This window comes from Pieris napi, chromosome 8, assembly GCF_905475465.1.
Source record: "Pieris napi chromosome 8, ilPieNapi1.2, whole genome shotgun sequence".
Taxonomy (NCBI): domain Eukaryota; kingdom Metazoa; phylum Arthropoda; class Insecta; order Lepidoptera; family Pieridae; genus Pieris; species Pieris napi.
In genome coordinates, this window is record NC_062241.1 from 13,219,376 (window position 1) to 13,241,240 (window position 21,865).

Consider the following 21,865-nt stretch of genomic DNA (forward strand, 5'->3'; position numbering starts at 1 on the left):
AAATGCATCAGTAGAGTGCGCTAAGTCAGTGTTGACAAAAAAATTGTCTGAATAGAGTTAGCAACCTCATTAATGTATAAATAATGTGGTAAACAATAATAATTGGTTAATAATAATAATGAAATAATTAATAATGAAATTATTTCATTAACATTTTTTTACTGAAATAAGAGAAAACCTTTAAAGAATATAAGGTTTTAACAAGCTAAATTAACAGTAAAATATTTAGTTTCATGTAAGAAGTTTACATCATTTACGTTTTGAGTAATATTTTTTAATGATTTCTAAAAAAATTATATACTTTTTCAAAACCATTGCAATCTTTTCTAAAGTATAATCCTGTAAAGTAAATTTGTTTACAGATCTGAATTTTAAAATAAAATTGTATTCATATTTTAAATGTGGAATATAAAAAAAGTAACTATTTATACCTTCATCCATACTAATATTTTTTTTTTTAGCAGTTTGAAATAACTTTAATTATTTTCAAAATCTACGACGAAACGAAAGCCTTACAAATTTTTCAACAATAAATAATATTTACTAACGAAAATTTCGATAAATGCCAACTTAAAGAAAAATACTGGTCAATTTTCTGTCACTGTTTTGGTATTGTTTGCGAGAAGCACGCGAGAGCATTCGTTTTGAGAGTGCTCAATTGTGCGAAGCGTTGCTGTAGTTGGAACACTCAACGTTGAGCATTATGCCGCAAAATGCGCTCTAGTGCTGTAATTGGAAAACGCACTTTTAGAAGCGGTAATAACCACAGAGCAAAATGGCAATTTCTGTAGTCTGTTCCGAATACGAATTATACAAATTTATTAAACTGTTATAAAGAACCTAATATTCATATTTTTATAATAGAAATAATTTAAAAGTTATGAGTAGAAAGTGTTCACTTGTACCAAAATTTAGTAGTCAAATTGTGCCGTGTTAATAATAAAATAAACACTGCAATTTGTATTTATATAATTTATTTGGAATAACTGTGATCAATATGAAAATCTAATTCATTGGAATCCGAAGTAGGATGTAGAGTACTTAACTGTAATTCTACATAAATTTTTCATCTGCGAACCTGGTGTGAACTTGCTGTGTATCAAAAGTATCGAAATGAAAGTATCGATATCGGAAGGTATCGAGTAGTTTTGAATACACTACACCTCACACATCTCACACTAGGCTGTCTGGTTACAAACTAGACAGCCTTTGCTATGGTGCTCAGACTGCTGTTTAACAGACTTGTATATATGTGTGAATATGATTATATGTATTATTGATAAATAGCACGCATTACCGTGACACAAATGATGTGCTTATTACACAATATTCATCATGTGTGAGAATCGAACCCAAGATCGGCGTTAACGTCACGGTCACTGACGCTAAGTTAGTATATAGCAGGAACGTTTCTCACAATATTTACGCCTCAGGGTATCGATACCCCGAGGTATCGATACGTTTTGCTACCCCTGTTCCCTACTCCTTTGTGGCTACTGGCTTATGCAGTGTCTGTGGTGCAGTGTGCAAGTTGCAGTTCAATTCGGCTTTTTTCTTTTTCATTATTTTACAATTACATACAAACTAAATCGTAATTTTGAGTTAGCGTCGGAGGGTGAAATCTTTTTGCCTGACTTTTCTATATTTAATGTAATTAGTTAGTTAGAGGGTTATGATTATCAACTTAATTGTAATATTGCTAAATTTCAAATAGTAGAATGTAACGCCAAGAGACTAAAGGATTTTTTTGTTTACTTGCCGACCTTTTATTAGCTAAATGGATCCCTCATAAGTATTTAGAAGTGATGAACTAATAATCACGTAGTACGTTGTGAAGTAGTGCAGTGTTCTAAAGTAAGATTGTTAGAATGTCGGTATCGGAAGCAACAACGCCAAGCACGGCGGAGCCTCCAGCGGCAGCCGTGCCTTTTGATGAACGCGACCTAGAGCCGCGCACGCCGATGAAGCGTCTCGGTTCCACCAGAAAACTAGCCGCCTTTAACAGTATGTATTAAATTTTCCATTTTTAATATCTGTTTGCCTTTTTGACTAATTTTATTATTTTAAATCAGAAAGATGGTTTTTAACAAATCACACAATAGTGAATAGTGTTTGTGATATCTCATAGTTAAGGGTATCTAAGGTTTGAAAAATATTTAAATATACTCTCACTACTGCAAATGTTTATGGGTTTTTACTAATGAACAAACATAAAACCATAGAATATCATCAATGTTCATATTTCTAACTCTTAATTATATCTTTTAATTTGTTTTATATTTTAGGCTAGGTGGTTGTATTAAAATATCTGATTTTAGTGCAGTAAATATAATTTTAGTTATTAATGCTAATTAGTTGCTGCTAGGATGTCAAGGCATGCAAAGTTTATACATAATTAGAAACATATTGCTAGTGTCAACTCAGATTTCGGCAAAGTTAAAAAAAAAATACTTGAATGAATATAAATACAGATAGGAGGAAAGCCAACCAAGAGAACAAGTAGGTTATTCCTTACTATACCCCTAACCATCCGCAAGGTACGGATTACTATACCATCAAGTACTCTCTTCTATTTGTGAGAATGAGACGAAAAAGTACTTTAGTACTGAAAACAGTGGACAATCTTTATATATATATGACTTCTGTGCAAGTTTTTCTAATTGAATGGTGTCCATAAGGTGTCCATTGATGGATATCTTCTTGGGTGCAGGGATGGTGCAAAGTCGGAGAGTTCTATTTCAGAATTCCAACTGGCTACTGGTATCGAAGAAATATGTTTGTTTTTTACAATACACATGTAATACACTCTTCATAGTATATACCCTTACAATATAGACAGCAGCTGCAGCAGTATATCGTTAATTGATGGCTGTTATGAAGTCGTTTCTATTGTTAAGGTAGTCATCAGGCGTGGGGTAGTCAGTAGGCTGTCGAGATTGTTAGCTAACATTTTGCACATGCGCGCCCGCCTCGCCGCACGCGTCACACTCAAACAAACTTCTTGCGTGTGGTCATTAGCGGCTCCCGCGATTAGATTAAAATAAAACATTATTTTGATCAGATCACATTATATATACATCTTCGCAAACGAGTTTAATGCCAGTTCTCGTCCGTTCTTAGCCCTCGGAGAACTGGCAGTAAATGTAAATTTACAAGCATTGGTTTTTATTTTTTTTTTTTACTGACGTTCAAAATCCCATCCGACATTTACAATCCGAGCAAAACAATTTTGGTATTAACACCACTTACCCACTTAATAACGTCAGTGATCCGACAATCTGATGTGAGCCCATTGTCTTTGACCGCGATGTCAAATTAATATTTCCGTCGCAGAGAATGTTTCCGGTCGCGGGCGGGCGTACAACACGACTCTTTGCCCGAGTCCTACAAATTCTGCTTAATATTCCTGCTTGTTCTCTGTCTGCATTATAAGTCGTATGTTCTAAGTGTGTAATAATTCCCTTATTGATCAGGGAATGATGATTTATACGTTTTTGAATTTACAATCAATAAGGATATTCAGTAATATAAGTTTAGCAATATTATGTTATCACGGAAAATTTTCAAAAAAATTATGAAATTTTTCTTCCAAATGGTCATCGAGACAAGTTGGATTATGTAAGAGAGGTTGACATGTTAGAAATGTGAATTGAATAATTGAAAATTTTGTGCAGTGGGGGAGACTTCACAAAATTTGGAAGAGACATATTTTCATTATCTGCCGTGCACCCAGATAATTTTGAAAAATTCATAGTGTTTTAAACGTCAAACGAATTTTTCTTCACAAAACCTTCGGTCTCTTATTGTCCATTCTTTCGCTCATATTCTCCCATAGGATCTCATAAACTAATTACGGCAATATATTGAATCGATAAACGTCTCTCAAGTCTCAACTCTTTAAACATTAGTTTATTTTGTTCAACTGTCAGTCGGGTAGTTTATTGCTTGAATTAAGATCACTTAATTTTTTTTAAATTGACTCGATTTAAAATGTAATATAGATTAAAGTTGTTTTTTATTTTATTCTATTATTTTTGATTGCACGTTAGCGATTGGCGTGGGAAGCGGTGCCGTCGTTGTCTCCTTATTTCTGAGTCGGAAATTTAAATCATGGACTCTCGTGTACACCCTTCGAACCTCCTCATATTTAATAAGATATTTGTACGTAAAAATAATAGTTTTTCCTGCTGGGGATATATAAATAAATTGTCAGGATTGGTGACCTCTGAGTAGACCGCATGTCTCAGAGCCGAAAGCCGACGACCTACTAATTTATTTATTTATCCACTTGCAAGATAAGATCTTGGTGATCTGATAATATTTAACATATATGCACGACAAGGCTTATTTCTAAACGGACCGTCGCGGTTTCTACACCATTATCATTTTCTGTATACGGGGAAAATAATTCCTTTTTTAATAGTCAGCTTTACGTTTACATTAGTTTATTGAGATAATTACAAAATGTACGTCTCATTAATTGGTATCGGTTGTTGATAATCCGTGATTTAACTGATTCGCATTGTCAATGGCGGCGTGGCGTGGTGGCGAATGGCGAGGGCCGGTGGTTTGGTCGTGATTCACGTGTGCTATATTTAGAATCCCGACGTTTTGAACTCGATTCTACGTCAACCCGATGAGTCCTGCGGCCGCCTGGCGCCTCTCGGCTTCCCCGTGTGAACTCCGAATTGTAATCAAAAATCATGATCAAGATGGCACGTTTTGTTTTTATACTTTCCTTCTATTATTTATAGCCTTGTTTTATTGTAACGCGAACACCATGCAGTTTTGTATAAATAATACGTACATGTTATATATATGTATAGTGGTATCAATCGCTTATACGAGTACTGGGAATAAATAAGGCGCAACTGCGTTTCTCTGTGAATACAAAAGATTTATTTACAAAAGAAATATCTATTAATTTACATTTAATAAAAAATATATATTTACAAATTATAACCTGTGAATACAAAAGAATCAACATTTAAAGCCTATATTCTAGATTTTATAAAATAAAATAATAAAATGAATAAATTAAAACATCTTAAGTGCCCTGTAAACGATCAAATTTGCTTGACAAATATGTTTGTCAAACTTCACGTTTTCATCAAACAATAGCGTAAACGATCAAACCAAATATCAATCAAATTTGTTAAATTTCTAGTAGATTCTGGTTTCTCCTTTTGTGACGTGACGTCGCCGTGCCGAGCGCGAAAATTTATTTAATAAATAAAATAAAAAGCCTTTTATTTCTTGCTAAAAGATATACAAAATAACAAATGTTTACTAAAAAAAAAAAAAAACACGATAAACAGATATGAAAAGCAACATAAATTCTTTGTTATTAGTAATATTGACACTCATATTGTCATTGAGCGTAGCGTCCTCCATGATGTCAATACAACGAGTGAGATCTTGTTTCAAACTCGACATCAATCCAGATTTTCATCAAACACGACAAACACGTAGAATGTTTGACAAACGCGTCAAACACAGCAGTACACTATCAAATAATTTGACAAACACGTAAAATTTGACAAACAATTTGATCGTTTACAGGGCACTTTACATCTATTACCTATGTCAAGTGACAAATTAAACATCGTCGATCAGACGGCAAAGAAGAAAAATAAAATATAAAAAGAGTTTGTATAGGAAAATATGTTTTCCTTACATATGTATTTATATTTTTTTATAAAAAGTATTATTTAATGGAAACATTTGTTAGGGCTAGTTGATCTGGTTCTTAGGGTAGGAAATTAAACACTCCAATGATGACTTGATTTACTATATTTCACACACTGACCCTACGTAAAATGTATAAACACCAACTTGAACAAAGGAATTGCCTGTGCGCATGTGCTACAAGCTGTTTTATCCTTTAGTCCCCACTCTGACTCGACCTTCCCACTTCGGGCAGTTATTCGAGTCAATTCGTAACAATTCGTAAATAACCGAACGAGTCAAATGAGTAATTATTGCACATGCGCACTTGTAGCAAAAGAATATGTTTCATAAATTATTTAGAATATTATTAAATAAATAATAAAAGCTAACAGTCGGCCTTTCCTGACAATGTTTGCGTCTCGCAAAAAAAAGAAAAACAAAAACAATGCTTTGTAAATTACAACTCAAAACAGAAACAAAATTAATTCTATGTATCTTTTAACTTTCATTCTTGAATTACATCTCTTTAGTTAAATTGAACCTAAATTTAATTTATGTTTATTTATAATGGAATAAAAGATACAGGTATCACCTATTTCACGTCATTAAATATGTATCGGTAGAAATCCCTATTCATCGGCAAAGAAGACATGGGGTGTAGGCCGAGAGAAAAAGCCGGCGTAAAAAACTCTCGGTACTCTTTTAAAATATCAAGTCATCAATAATTAACAATAGTCTTATCATATCATATCTACTGTGACCTCTTCATATTCACAATAGTCTACTGTGACCTCTTTACATTCACAATAGTCTTACATAATATCTAAAATCTACTGTGACCTCTTCACATTCACAATAGTCTTATTACTTATATATCCAATCTACTGTGACCTCTTTACATTCACAATAGTCGGACACATCCAAATCTACTGTGACCTCTTTACATTCACAATAGTCTTACATACATACATAACTAAATCTTTTGTGATCTTTTTATGTTCACAATATAGTTTAGATGACTAAATCTTTTGAGATCTCTTTATATTTACAATATATTTTACATTAAAGTTCACATCACTAAATGCATTGTGGTCTCTTTAAATTCACCATAAAGTTTACATAACTGAATCTGTTTTGTGATCTCTTTTTATTCACAATAAAGTTTACATAAATAAATCGTTTTTATCTCTTTACATTTAAAATAAAGTTAACATAACCAAATGCATTGTGATCTTTTTAAATTCACAATAAAGTTTACATAAGTAAATCTGTTTTATCTATTTACATTTAAAATAAAGTTTACGTAACTAAATGTATTGTGATCTCATTAAATTCACAATAAAGTTTACATAAGTAAATCAGTTTTATCTCTTTACATTTAAAATAAAGTATACATAACTAAATGCATTGTGATCTCATTAAATTCACAATAAAGTTTACATAAGTAAATCTGTTTTATCTCTTTACATTTAAAATAAAGTTTACGTAACTAAATGTATTGTGATCTCATTAAATTCACAATAAAGTTTACATAAGTAAATCTGTTTTATCTCTTTACATTTAAAATAAAGTTTACGTAACTAAATGTATTGTGATCTTTTTATGCATTGTGATCTTTAAAATTCACAATAAAGTTAACATAACTAAATGCATTGTGATCTCATTAAATTCACAATAAAGTTTACATAAGTAAATCTGTTTTATCTATTTACATTTAAAATAAAGTTTACGTAACTAAATGTATTGTGATCTCATTAAATTCACAATAAAGTTTACATAAGTAAATCAGTTTTATCTCTTTACATTTAAAATAAAGTATACATAACTAAATGCATTGTGATCTCATTAAATTCACAATAAAGTTTACATAAGTAAATCTGTTTTATCTCTTTACATTTAAAATAAAGTTTACGTAACTAAATGTATTGTGATCTCATTAAATTCACAATAAAGTTTACATAAGTAAATCTGTTTTATCTCTTTACATTTAAAATAAAGTTTACGTAACTAAATGTATTGTGATCTTTTTATGCATTGTGATCTTTAAAATTCACAATAAAGTTAACATAACTAAATCTGTTTTATATCTTTATATTTAAAATAAAGTTAACATAACTAAATGCATTGTGATCTCTTAATATTCACAATAAAGTTTATATGACTAAATCTATTGTGATCTCTTTATATTTACAATAAAGTTTACATTACTATATATATTGTGATCTCTTAATATTCACAATAAAGTTTATATAACTATATCTATTGTGATCTCTTAATATTCACAATAAAGTTTATATAACTATATCTATTGTGATATTTTTATTTTCAAAATAAAGTTTACATAACTAAATGCATTGTGATATTAGATTTAGTTATGTAAACTACCCATATTCACAATAAAGTTTATATAACTATATCTATTGTGATCTCTTAATATTCACAATATAGTTTACATAACTAAATCCTTTGAGATATCTTTATATTCACAATAAAGTCCTACATAACTGAAACTACTGTGATCTTTTAAGATCACAATAAAGTTTTACCAAACTAAGTCCATTATGATCTCTTTATATTCACAATAGTGAATTTATCATGTGAAATTGATATTCGTATATGTTTTAATTGTACTTTATAATTTATATATTTTTTGTAAAACTTATGTTTACATTAATTGTCACACATTTAAGATGTAAGATTTTGTAAAATAATTAGTAGATTTAGTACTGTGTGTGATGTCGTAAGCTTATTAACTAAATAAATAAATAAATATTCTAGTCTATGTCAATTATACGAATAAATAGTGCGTAAGTACAAGGTACACATGTCAAAAGTGAAACTTCTTTGTAGATTAATTATTGAGTAATTAAGCTGACCAAATCCCATAATTTAATTTTCCCAGTCTTTCTATATTATTAAATGATACCAAGGCTAATTAAAAACCAGAGCTAAAATTAGTTAAATTAGTTCAATAATATAAGAAATTACTATCATAATTGCTAACTAATGTCCACATTTTGTAAAATAGCCAACTGGGTCTTAGCAAAAGGTCCAAACCAACAAAAAAAAAAAATGGTAATTTTTTCCCATAATAAAATAATAATGATATTGATATGTATTAAAAACACCATCGGTGTTCAAGTCTCAATCGCTCTCTCCCTCTTTTCTTTGACAAAAACGCTGCAGATTTTCGTGCAGACTTCAGAAAAAATACTTATCGAAAGCATAACAAATACTTGAACTATTACTACTACAACCCTACTTCTTTAGAGTATTATTTTTCATCAACATATTTCAACGCACTCAAAACTTACTTATTATATTAAGCCATCACTTTTATTAGGATACTATCACTTCTGGAGATGAATTAAATGTGAAATTACTTTATCAAATAATTTGACATTACTTTGTCAAATACAACCTCATTGGTAACCGATCAAGATGATACAATAATTTTCTTACATTATTAAATTTCATTACAACATTTAATCAATTCTGTTTTAAGATATTTTATCATCAGACATAATGAAAGTATTTCATATCCATTATTAAGACCAATAACAAAAATAAAATAAAAAAAAAACTAACCAAGTATTGATTGGTTTGTAGGGAATACATAATATGTTAAAAGGTCATATGTAATTTTGAATTTCTAAGCACATAGCCACAGTACACAAAAAGAACAACAGCCTTAGCAAGCAAGTTAAATTGTCGACATGACGTGACATCGAAGTTTCAGATTTGTTAATGAAATTGAGACTTATGTCTGTTTGATGCTGTATCAAAAAGCAACCCTTTGTAATATACCCAAAGTGAATTACCGCAAAAGAAATGTCATGAAAGACTAGGCTCTGCAGTATGTTAACATTCAGCAGAGTCTTACTCATTTGAAGTAAATCTTTATCAGCAATGCCAACTTTGAATGCTCCCATTTAACATGGTGCATGTAAAATTGACTACGGGAGGATTACTAATTCCTCCTTAAAACCTAAACTTGCGAATGCTTGCTTCTTATATATTTTAAATCTCTAAGCAGCAAAAAAGAATATAATAATATTAATACCTCATAATATACAGTCTTACTGTGTCGTTGTCCTATAGAGTCATCTTACCAGGTCATCTTTTTCATCTTTGCTACCCTTGCTCTCACTTAAAACCAGAAATACCATCAGCTTTCTAATAGTACCCTGATGCGAGGCCCTGTGTAATACAACACCCATGACTGAAATATTATCCAATTGATTATTATCGATTCGCGGTAGAGGGCTCGTTTGTTGTTCTCATGTTAAGATCTAGAAAAATCAAAGCAAAATAAATTCTATTTTAACGGGCAAAATGCACAGCCTAGGACAGTGCACAAATTACCAGTCCTTCAGTTCTGGTTTTTTATTTTTCCGTTCCCAGTTTGATACTCTGTAAGGCCGTATTACGGGTAATATAATTGTCGCTTAGCTTTATCTTAATTCCTGTACAAGTTTTAAAACCAATCCCTAAAAATTATTTGAAGAATCCCTCAACAAATAAGTATCTATAGTTTCATTCCATTTCCTTATTAACGTTAATCATTAATATATTAACAAATTAACGACTATTCAACAGTAATAGCGCTTTTACTGTTATCATTCTTATTAAATTCATTTCACCATGTCAAAGCGCCAAATGGCACCAATGTCGGCTGCCATTATCACAATATCGCATTAAGCAATCAACATCAAATTCATAACTATTAATACCTGCGGTATAAACGAAAGGTAGAGGTAAGAAAAAAATAGACCGAAGCATTTTATTACTACTTCAATACCTATGAAACTGAAAAACAATCAATGTTAAACTCATCATTTGACACTCAAAACATTTTCGTTTCCTCTTGAGATTCTAGACATCAAATTTGTTCTGAATCTTTCTTTGAAGTAACGCTACATTTGTCCAATCGATTTTAAGAAATATCTTCTATGTTTGGACTAACGATCTACTAATTGTCTCGCCACGGACTTAAATTTGTAGCCTTTTCGTGAGATATACGTAAACTATCATTTAGACCGTACACCGATATTATTTTGCGTCACCTTACTTTGTAGTGGCAACGCCTGCGTAGCCACTCGATCTGCTGCAGCTTCGTGGTAAGTTCAACTTACGACTGCCCTATAGCCTGCACCTACTGCATTGGAAAGCAAGCTGCTTTAGTCTCACCAATGAAACAACCATAAGGTTCGACTTCTATATGCCTCGTCCCTAAAACGACTTCGTAACTCAGGACTAAAACCCTGGATTCTTATTGGGTCTAGTCATACTGGAAACAATCGTTACACAAAAGAAAAACATTGTACATTATTACTCCAGCCATCTTAATCTATAAGGATTGGCGTCGATTCTAAGTAACAAAGACACTCTATAAAATCAATAATTTTTTTTTTATTAATACATATATTTAAGATAGTTTAGAATATTATTCAACGTAGTAATAAAAAAAAAAATATTGTTTGTATTGATTATATATATAAAACATTTAAGCTTTAATTACCAATAAAATATACTTCAAACAATACGTTTCAATTGAATTTTCGTATAACAAAGTCATAATATGATATTAAACTAACCTTCTACGATAAATGGCGAAAATTATTGTAAAATTTATTACTTTTGTAAATACCTTAATATTAAACTAACTGAACTTCTAAAAATGAATAATTATTTTAAAGTATAAATTATATATGTAAAAACCTTATTATAATAACAGTCACTAAATAATTTCTAAAAATGGTATAAAATATATATAAAAAAAAAATTGAAATAATTAGTTCTGTAAAAATATTATAATATTAAACAGACTTGAAACTTCTAAAAATAATAAATTAATTAAATGTAACTTATTATAATATTCAACTTGCCAAATAATTTCAAAAATGGTAAAACATTTATAATAAAGTAGTCTGTAAAAATAAAACTTTATTAAAATATTCAACTCACCAAAGAACCTCTAAAAAAAATGGTAAAATTATTATTATAAAAAATAAATTAGTTCTGTAAGAAACTTATTATAGTATTAAATCAGCTTGGAACATCTAAAAATAATAAATTAATTAAATGTATCTTATTTTAATATTCAAGTTGCCTAATAATTAAAAAAAAAATGGTAAAACATTTATAATAAAGTAGTCTGTAAAAATAAAACTTTATTAAAATATTCAACTCACCAAATAACCTCTAAAAAAAAAAAAATTGTTAAAATATGAGACAAAATTAAACTAATTACTTGTGTAATCTGTCGTAAATCTTAATATATAAATTACGTGTCACGTTGTTTGTCCACTATCGACTCCTGACTACCGAACCGATATCAAATATTTTGCACACCGTGTGCAGTTTAATCTAACTTAAAAGATAGGATAGCTTACATTTCAATTTATATTATTTTATTGCAAAATATTTGTTTATTATTGAACAGTCACAATTCTAACAGATGGCGCTGTGTTGAAAGTACCAACGTTTCACATAAGCTACAATTCAACGGCATAACAACCAATAAAGCATGGTGGTCCCCATGACTAGTGTTCTCCTACCGTCTCCCTTGAATAGTTTACTACTATGTAATATAAGAAAAGCCGGTCTGCTAGTATCTTATAATAATGATTCAATTTATTTCAACTAAACCGACGGTAAGTATTATAAAAATATGTAATGTAACAGCTTTAAAATAAATAACGTTATATGTTTTACAGGACAGGTTCGGTGGCCGTCGATGCATAACTCATAGCAAAATCCCGAGTACATACCTCGCCATAATGTCTCCCTACCAGAACGTTTCTTAAACACGCACTAAACACTCACTATAAAATTCTAATTAGTGGACGTAACTACATATTATCAATTATAATTATCAAAAACGATATATACATCTAACGTAACTCGAGTAAATCTCAACAAAGACTAATAAAAACATATGAGGATCGGCCGAGTAAAAATATTTGGGATCACCCTCATCAAATATTATAAAATTATGTATTTCGAACACTCGTATAGGATTCATTTTCTTCCATTTATGTTAGGTAGGTATGAAGGACTTCAGCTGGGAAGTTTTGATTTTCATCGATATAAGACGACAAGACAGGGCCGACGGGTTATAGTTGGTAAAAAATTTAGATAACCTAAAACAGCACAGTCCCACACTTCCTACGCAATAGCACAGTCTTCCGTTAGTAAAAATACAAAACTTCATAATCGTAAGCTAGGTTTCATAACAAATGTAACTAATTTACCTTCAAAGGTGTAATAAAAATAATAAAAAAAAGAGTACCTACATCTTTAGGTTACAAAATGTAGAAAGGAAAAAAAAATCGCATACCTCGTGGGCGTTAATCCTTTACACCAAGGATATGATATACCATATCAGTTTACCTCGATGGCATCCCGCTCTTCTGATTTGTTAGGGCTAGTTGATCTGGTTCTTAGGGTAGGAAATTAAACACTCCAATGATGACTTGATTTACTATATTTCACACACTGACCCTACGTAAAATGTATAAACACCAACTTGAACAAAGGAATTGCCTGTGCGCATGTGCTACAAGCTGTTTTATCCTTTAGTCCCCACTCTGACTCGACCTTCCCACTTCGGGCAGTTATTCGAGTCAATTCGTAACAATTCGTAAATAACCGAACGAGTCAAATGAGTAATTATTGCACATGCGCACTTGTAGCAAAAGAATATGTTTCATAAATTATTTAGAATATTATTAAATAAATAATAAAAGCTAACACATTAATTATTTTAACATCCTCTTTACCAAAATAAGATACAATCAACTTTATTATATAAACTCAAGTCGGTGTTTCATAACTAAAATTAATGAACTAGTTACATATGAGGCAAAAATCATCACATCTATCACATTGGTCTCCAAATAGTGGTTCAATTTCCCTCATTTGTAAGTTTTTAAGAGTAGATAAGTAGACGGATCCAGAATTTCTTATAATATTTTTATTTTTATTCTGATGGTTGCGCCATTCGGCGATCACCAAATTTGAAATTAATATTATAAAATAAAAAAAATGACGACGCAGAGGTCTCGCACAAGACTGATTCAAAAGAAGATCTGGAAACGGAACATTAATAGGAACGGCGTGTCAGCGTGCGTAACAATCTTAAAAGTCAAGTCAAAATTATTGGATTTTATTAACCACAAACAATGATAACTGGTGCTACTACTAAAATATGTACTCTTATGTTTTGAAATTATTTTGACAGTAGTATTAGTTGGAATTATATCGAGTACTACTTATTCGATAGCAAATATGTACTTACCAATTAACTTGTCCAAGTATTATTGTGTTATTACACTATCTTATCAACCAAAGAACGGTCGCCTGTCACAACTCTGCCTGAGATCGTTGCACTCTCATGGTGTGCTATTGCCATAGATGAATTAGTGATGTTACAGTTATGACTCTTTTGGAGAGTGTAAAGTGAGAATTTGCGATATTTTTGTGACCACTTGTACGACGGTTGGAATGATTGACTGACGGGATTACTTTCAATGCACAACAATTTCGTTTGTATCTGAACTGTTAAAGTTGTATTCAACATTATCAATGACGAGTTGTTATAAAAGTTTTTGAACTTAAGTGCACTCTTTTTTTGGTTGAAAGCTTACCTTAATGCAAACATATTTGTAAATGATGCTAAGGGATGAAAAGCGAATTCCGCGAGCCGAGCACGCCGCGCCGGCCTCATACGTCATTGTACCTCATCACTATTGTTGAGGCTATTTTGGTCGTAACGACTCTATTGTCAGACTACTTTGACCGATTACTCGGACTGGGCTTCCCTAGGACTGTTCGTATAGAGTAGCTTTATTTTGTTTAAAGTAGAATGGTCAACCGCATACGGAGCTCTGCATTTGGAATTGAACAATGGAAGCAATATTCATAAATAAATATAACGAGAAATCTTTGTCTCGGTTACGGCGACTCTACAAAATACAAATAAACGCGTGATGAGTTCGTATAGCTTACCGTCTCCAAATAACGATTCGTAAACAAGTTTTTATAAATGTAGTTGCTTTAAAATCGAAACGCACTGTTTATTCCGTTGGAACTTCGCGATATTTAGGTAGTCTGATCTAACAGATGGTGCATCCGTTGACGCGAGGAAGAATAGTCCTTATATCCTGTGCGCGCGCAAACTCGCGGGGTCACGTGAAGTGGGGTGTATTTTAGCGAAACCTCGGAGGCTGCGCGGCGTCAGTGGAGGTTCGGCATCCGACCATGTTCCAGTGCATAGTGCAGCCGCGTCCCGACTGGGGTCCGCCCGACGTCGCTAATGCATTTCCCGGTACGCCGTAAACCATGTGTTTAAATGTGATGCGATTTCGAATGAAACTGGTTTACATTTTATTCAAATCGTTTACGTTTCCGCTTACTGATTTCTCTTGCATATAGAATTGAGGAGGTGGACTTGTGTTGGAGCCCGCCCGGCTTTGTTCACCGATGTTCAATCGCTACAAAATGTACCGACGTGAATTTGGTAGACACACAATTTAACAAAAACAAAAATTAAATCATGCTTTTCGGTTAATTCGTTTTATTCAAAGCAGTCATTTGTCGTTCCCGCCTTTAATGAAAACCCAAAAAATATGACCTTTTAAAAGTAATAATTAATAAAATGTAATAAAGCTGCTAGTACCTAACGACAATCAAGAATCTTAGTCTAAAATTATAATCTACAATTTGGTGCATACTTTAGGCAAATGAACGTGTTATAATCTGTAAATAAAATAAATAAAAATAAATAAATAAATCCTTTATTTGCCATGATAGTGGTACAAAATAAAATAAAAAATCGAACAACAAGCACATATAAATATAATATATAACATACAAATGTCATAATAAGAAGTCATTTATGAGTAATTGTTAAACTTATGTTCTAAATATTCGTTCACGCTATAAAAGCACCTTGACTTTAAAAATCTAATCACCTTCCCCTTGTAAACATTACATTACATTAAAGTAGGAGCAGCACAACTAAAACCTGAGTAGCTTAATTTTTATCAAAAAAAAAAACACTTGTTACATATTTATTTGCTTCCTTTCTAATGCTGTGTTTTATGTCTTTTAGTATAGTATTGCCTCTGCGATTATCAGCGTCTCTCAAAAGCTACCAATGAAATAAATCATATATATAATCACAACATATATATATATAGATATATAGGTCAATATATAGGTCGAGACTAAAAATAAACAAAGGTCAACCTTATTTACGTAGCCGTGGGCAAGAAGGGGCTTCGAGGACCGTGAAAGGTTCGCCTCGATGAACGTCGCCCCTCTTTACCTGTCGTAATTTCAACAATGATAAAATTCTAATAAATGAAATGGTCGCAGATATTAGGACTCAGCTAGCGGAGCAAGCGAAAGCGGTGGAGGGGCGCGCCGACGCGGCGGCCGGCGTCGCGGCCGAGCTGGGCGACTACTGCCGCCGGCGCGCAGATCTCGAACACGAATACGCGCGCGCGCTCGACAAGCTAGCGCGCGCCGCGGCCCAGCGCCATCGCGACCAGCGCCACAAGCGAGAGCAGTGGCCGCTGGCCGGAGCCTACGCTTGCTGGCAGGCCGCCCTCGACGCCACGCGCGCCCTGGCTCGCGATCACGCCGCGCTGGCGGACCTCTACGGCGGTCCGCTGGCCGCGCGCCTGCATCGCGCCGCGGACGACGTGCTTCGTCTGCACCGCAAGTGCCGCGACCTCGTCGCCGAGCGCCAGGAGGATATCGCCGCCGCTCTCGCCGAGGCGGCGGCCGCCGGCAAGGCGCACGCCGCCGCAGCGCACGACTGGCGGGCAGCGGCGCTCAAGCTGCGTCACGCGCACGCGGCGCGCCAGGCGCTCGCCGCCGCCGACCCGCCGAGGAACAAAAAGATCAAGGCGCTCGAGAAGGAACTCGAAAAGGTGACCGAACGTCTTCTCTCCTCCCGTAGTAATAAAACAATCGAGACTAAAATAATATCGACGCGGTCCTCTGCAGCGTCGCAGCCGACACGCCGAGGCGCGGGCGAAGGCTCTGCGGGCCCGGGCCGAGTACGTGTTGAGCCTCGAGGCGGCCAACGCAACGCTGCAGCGCTATTACCTCGACGACATCGCCGACATAATGCTGTGCAGCGAGACCGGCTACGAGGAGGTGGTCGGGCGCGCCGTGCGATGCGCCGCCGCCGCCGAACGCGCGCGCGCCGCCGCTCTGTCCGGGGCGGCGCAGGCGCTGCTCGCCACCGCCGAGTCGCTGGACGCCGTCGGCGACCGGCAGCGCGTGGTCGCCGCGCATCCGGCCGCCTTCGCGCCGCCGCGGCCCTTGCCCTACGCGGGCGAGTCCCCCTCGCGGCAGGACGCCGCGATGAAGGAGCTGCTCGACGGCGCCGCGCCCGACGAGGACGAGGCGGCCGAGGCCCTGCGCCGCGAGCTCGCCGCGCGCCTCACGCAGCTCGAGGCGGCGGCGCGCGCGCTGCGAGCCGAGTGTCGCGAGCACGCCAAGACGCTCGACGCCGCCGAGGCGGAGCTCGTCCGCCAGATGGAGGGGCCCGACGCCTGCTGGGACGTGTCCGGGCTCTTCGGCGCCGCCGCCGCTCCCGCCGCGAGGCCGGCGCCGGCCGACGACGACGAGGACGACGCGCCCAGGAAGGAACAGGAGGACTACTACTTGGCCGTCAGTATCTCTCTTTTAGTAATAGCTGCGCACGACGGAGACCCAGACTCACGAGAGCGTTAAAATGGCCGTTCAAAGAAGTTCCGGTCGTACGTGTCGTGCGCGGGCAGGCTGGCTCGCCTCGAGAGCAAGGCGGCGGCGGTGCGCGAGCGCCTGCTGGGCGGCGCCTCGGGCGGCGGCCGGTCTCCGGTGGCGGGCGTGAGGCGCGGCGGGCGGCGCGGCCAGTTCGCGGCGCCGCTGGACGACGCGCTGCCGACGCCGCTCGTTTCCTGCGTGCGAGTCATCGCCGGGTACGGTCTGCGGCAGCAGGGCGTCTTCCGCGTGTCCGGCTCGCAGGTGGAGATGCAGGCGCTGCGGGCCGCCTTCGAGCGCGGCGAGGACCCGCTGGCGGACGTGCGCGACGCGTCCGACATGAATTCGGTCTGCGGTCTGCTCAAGCTGTACCTGCGCGAGCTGCGGCCGCCGCTCGTGCCGCCGCAGATGCGGGAGCGCCTCGTGCGCGCCGCCGCCGTCCCCGACGACGCGGCGTTCGCGGCGAGGCTCCGCGAGGAGCTGGCGGCGCTGCCGCGCCCGGCGCTGCTCGTGCTGCGCTACCTGTTCGCTTTTCTCGCGCATCTGGCGGAACACAGCGACCGGAACATGATGGACGCGTGGAACCTCGCCATCTGCCTCGGACCGACGCTGCTGCCCGCCTGGGGCGAGGGCGGCGAGCAGGTGACGGCCCAGAACCTCGTCAACGAGCTCGTGAAGCGCACCATCCTGCTGCACCGCGACGTGTTCCCGCAGGACATCGCCCCGCACGCGCTCTACGTGCCTCCCGAGCCGCCGCGCTCCTCGCCCGGGTGAGTCCCGCCCTTCGCCCTCCGACCGCCGGACGGCTCGGCCGGGTCTCTGACGCCACCCTCGTCTGTCGCAGGGAGGCCGACGAGGCGGACGGCGCGGGCGCCGAAGCGGCCGAGACCGAGCCGAGCGACGTCGACGACCTGGACGACGACGACGAAGACGAGGAGCCTCTGGAAGACGACGCGGGGTGCGTACCGGCTTCCTCTTGCTCTCGTACTTCTCCAATTTGTTGGATGGAAATACTCTGTCACAGAGTTCGAAGTATTTCATTTAGTTCATTGGCATATTTTTTCTTCTATCTTGTTTTTGTGTATGTTGTCGGGTATTTACTACCATTATGAGTTTTGTTTTTGTGTTGTGTTGTTTCCACTTTTCTTTGGTTCGGTGCATTTTATGACAGCTCTTACTGATCGATGATTGGTGTTAAAGCTGAATTGCAATTTCAATTTTGTGTCATCCGTCAGGTCCACTCCTCGTGGGGAGGTGTGCGCAAATTTCTCCTTTCTTCTTCTAGTTGGGGCTACAGTTTTTTTCTCTTGTCCGAGACAGCTTTACTAAAATCTTCCATAACAAAAACAATCTTGGGCAGTTTCTCGTTATTTTGCAGAATTTAATTTCTTTTTAATGAATTCAACATTCTAATCACCTATAATTTGCGCGCTTTTACTCTTTGCCTTACCAATTCTAAACGATTTATTGATTTCTTGCTTACCGATGTCAATTTCGGAGTATTTGTAACCATATCTATAAGGTTACTTTTTCTGGAGGCTCGTCAAAGCCGTGAAATATCAGATTGTTTACTTTCTTGCCTATTTCCAAGTGTTCAATTTTGTACTTCATTTTTATGAGAGAGCACTTTTTAATATTTTTTTAACTGAAATTACGTAAGCCGTACCGCATCGTGTGCGGTCCGCGTGTTGCCTGAATCTGCCACGACGCCGCGCCAAGAGTCAAAGTCAAAAATCATTTATTTCATTTATCAGGTAACACAATGTACACTTATGAACGTCAAAAAAGTAATATGTACATTAAATGCTTCTAATGTTACATTTACTGCCTCTCTGCCACTCTTTTTAATCGCCAAGTTTTTCGTTTTACACAACGTTTGTAAGGAGCTGAAACCATTACACCATGTTCCACGTGTCATCTTAAGTAATAAATAATAATAAAATAAATCAAAAACCACGATTTATCCTCTATCAGCAGGAGGCGTGGTGAAATAGAAGCACGCACTTACATTCTCGTGGGAACAGCACGCAAATACATAGTCGAGGGGTATAATCCACTATAATTATTATTATTATCTTCTTGTAAATTTCGAAATTTAAATTTGAAACGTAAATAATGATGCCAGGATGCTTCAAGTGACGTGCAAACACTAATACAATATATCATCCCCGTTAAGCGAAAACTCATTAAGTCAAGATTAAGACTTTTTTTCTTTCTTTTCACTTTCCAACCTGAAAATGACCTAGTTCCAAGTAAGTAAATGTATTTGGTCCCACCGGAACACGAGAAGAAATGAGAATTATCAAAATAGCCTTTTCATATTCAAATCTTATAATTCTTAACTAAAGAAAAGAAAAGGAAAAGGAAGGAAATTAGTTTTATAATAAAATGTTTAATCTCTAAATATGAGGATAGATTAAATTCGTATAACTTGGAATCTCTGAGCGTTCGTAGAGCAAAAATCTACTTGTCGTACCTTTTTAAAGTAATTAGCGGAATTGTGGATTGCCCGGAAACTTCAAAACGTATCATAAGTCGAACTCTCCAATTAAAAGGTTATGTCGCTACCATAATGACATTGCACACCTCGGCTAAGACCAGAATTACGACGCGGCACCGATAAGTCAATTAGTTTATTTCTGTTTATAGTTTTATTGACAAATAGTATTATCACTGTTTTGTGTTTTTGTTTGGTCGTGTCCGCATGATGTAGGGACGGCACCGCTTTTCATGTTTTCATATGTACGTCAATTTGTTTGTTTATATCTACATATCACAATCCAAATAAAAAACCTTATTTAGGTAATTATTAAATTCAGCACTTAGCCAAAACGCTCAAGCTGCTCTTCAATGTTATATAATGATATCAATATAATTGGGTTCTACTACTTTTGTACTTCTTTTGTAACAAAAGCGGATCAAAAACACTTACACCGCCCACGTCGATTGAACCACTGTCAACTCCAAAAAGGTAATTTATCTGATATTAGCTAGAAAAGGAAATCTGCTACGATATTTATTAATTCTAGTATATAGATCTTTCGAATAAAGAGGAAACAGGTTCAGAAAAAACTATCAATAAGTTCTCTTATCTCAAAAATGAGAAATCTCAGCAGAAAATAAGACATTTGTACGATGATCATATAAAAGCAGACGCAGACAGCCGATTTCACATTCACTCACCGTGAGAGAATTAAATTGTCATGTTTTGTTCCGTTTTCTACGAGTTAAGAGTGAGATCGGCTTTCTGCCCCAGTCTCCGGAAGTTGGATCCGGAGAGCGCAGAGTAACGCAGCCCCATTGTCCGCAGGTGCCCGTCGGAAGACCTCGCCCAGGTACACCCACGACACGCCCCACACTCCGTCCATCTACCGTACATCTCACACGCACTCCACACTCACCCCACACTCACCCCACACTCACCTAACACTCACCCCACACCTTGTAATACGTCCGACGTCCTCGTCACTACTGGCATCTATTGTGTGAAAAGTTGCGCGAGGCTTTGCGGTAATGTGGTTTACAGTGTGTCTTCGAGTCGCTCACTCGCTTATCGAACGGTCGATCGTTTGTGTAATTATTTGTACGAATTCATCGCTTTATTTGTGAAAATGTCAATAATGAATAAATAAAATACATAATTTTCATCGGTCGACGAGCGTACGAGCGCCCGCATCGATATAAAGGTTTTTATAAAGGAATCCAGGTCCCGGAGCGGCTTCGCTCCCGAGCACGTCGACGAAGGGCAGCCGCGAGCCTCGCCCGCGACCGTCGACGACCCCGTCTCCGCCGCCCTAGCCCCGCCGGGGACCGAAGCGTGAGTGTCTCGCTTCGCCCGTCGACCACCCGAACGATTCGATCTAAACGGGCTCTCGTCGCAGGCGGCTGGCCGAGAGCACGCCCGACCTGGTGCTGGACCTCCCGGCGAGACGCCGCGCCGCCGGCCCCGCGCCCTCCGACCCGCCGCCCCCCGCGAGCCCCGTGCCCGCGCGCAACACGCTGCGCGTCGCCGCCAAGTTCGCCGAGCTCACGCTCACCGGGGGCTCGCTGAAGCCCGCCCTCGCCGCCAAGCCGGCCCTGCTGCGCCGTCCGACGCCGCACCCGGCGCGCCCGCCGCCCGCCCGCCCGGCGCTCCCCGACGACGCGGAGGACTAGGCCGCCGTCGTCTTTCACGAAGTCACCAGCGCACAACGCGTCCTTCCTCCGACGACCGTATTTACAATGTTTAATTAATTAAGTGCTACTCTGTAAGCTTTAACGACGCCCGACTCGCCTCCGACGAGCCGAGTGAGTTGCCATTTTGAGATTATATTCTTCGCATTTCGTGTCATTGTGTATATTTTTGTACGCGAGCCGTGACTTTTGTATCGCGCGTAGGCTAATATATTTTTGTACGAATAAACGGTATCACTCGCTCGCTGTCTTTGTCCTC

At 37.7% G+C, this 21,865-nt stretch overlaps 1 protein-coding gene across 5 annotated transcripts; it reads left to right on the plus strand.

Moving 5' to 3' along the window:
• The first annotated feature begins 1,169 nt into the window (after positions 1-1,169).
• On the plus strand, positions 1,170-21,849 carry LOC125051532 (rho GTPase-activating protein 4-like). Of its 5 annotated transcripts, none has more exons than XM_047651914.1 (8): positions 1,170-2,004; positions 16,054-16,613; positions 16,690-17,361; positions 17,440-18,203; positions 18,278-18,391; positions 20,744-20,768; positions 21,120-21,250; positions 21,315-21,849. In XM_047651914.1, exons 1-8 carry the CDS (start codon positions 1,869-1,871, stop codon positions 21,586-21,588), a joined length of 2,676 nt encoding a protein of 891 aa, XP_047507870.1. In that variant the 5' UTR covers positions 1,170-1,868; the 3' UTR covers positions 21,589-21,849. The 5 variants fall into 5 exon arrangements, with proteins under 5 accessions (XP_047507870.1, XP_047507871.1, XP_047507873.1 ...); XM_047651915.1 differs by having other exon boundaries at positions 1,171-2,004; positions 21,132-21,250; XM_047651916.1 differs by lacking the exon at positions 1,170-2,004 and adding an exon at positions 14,212-15,001.
• Positions 21,850-21,865: the final 16 nt, after the last annotated feature.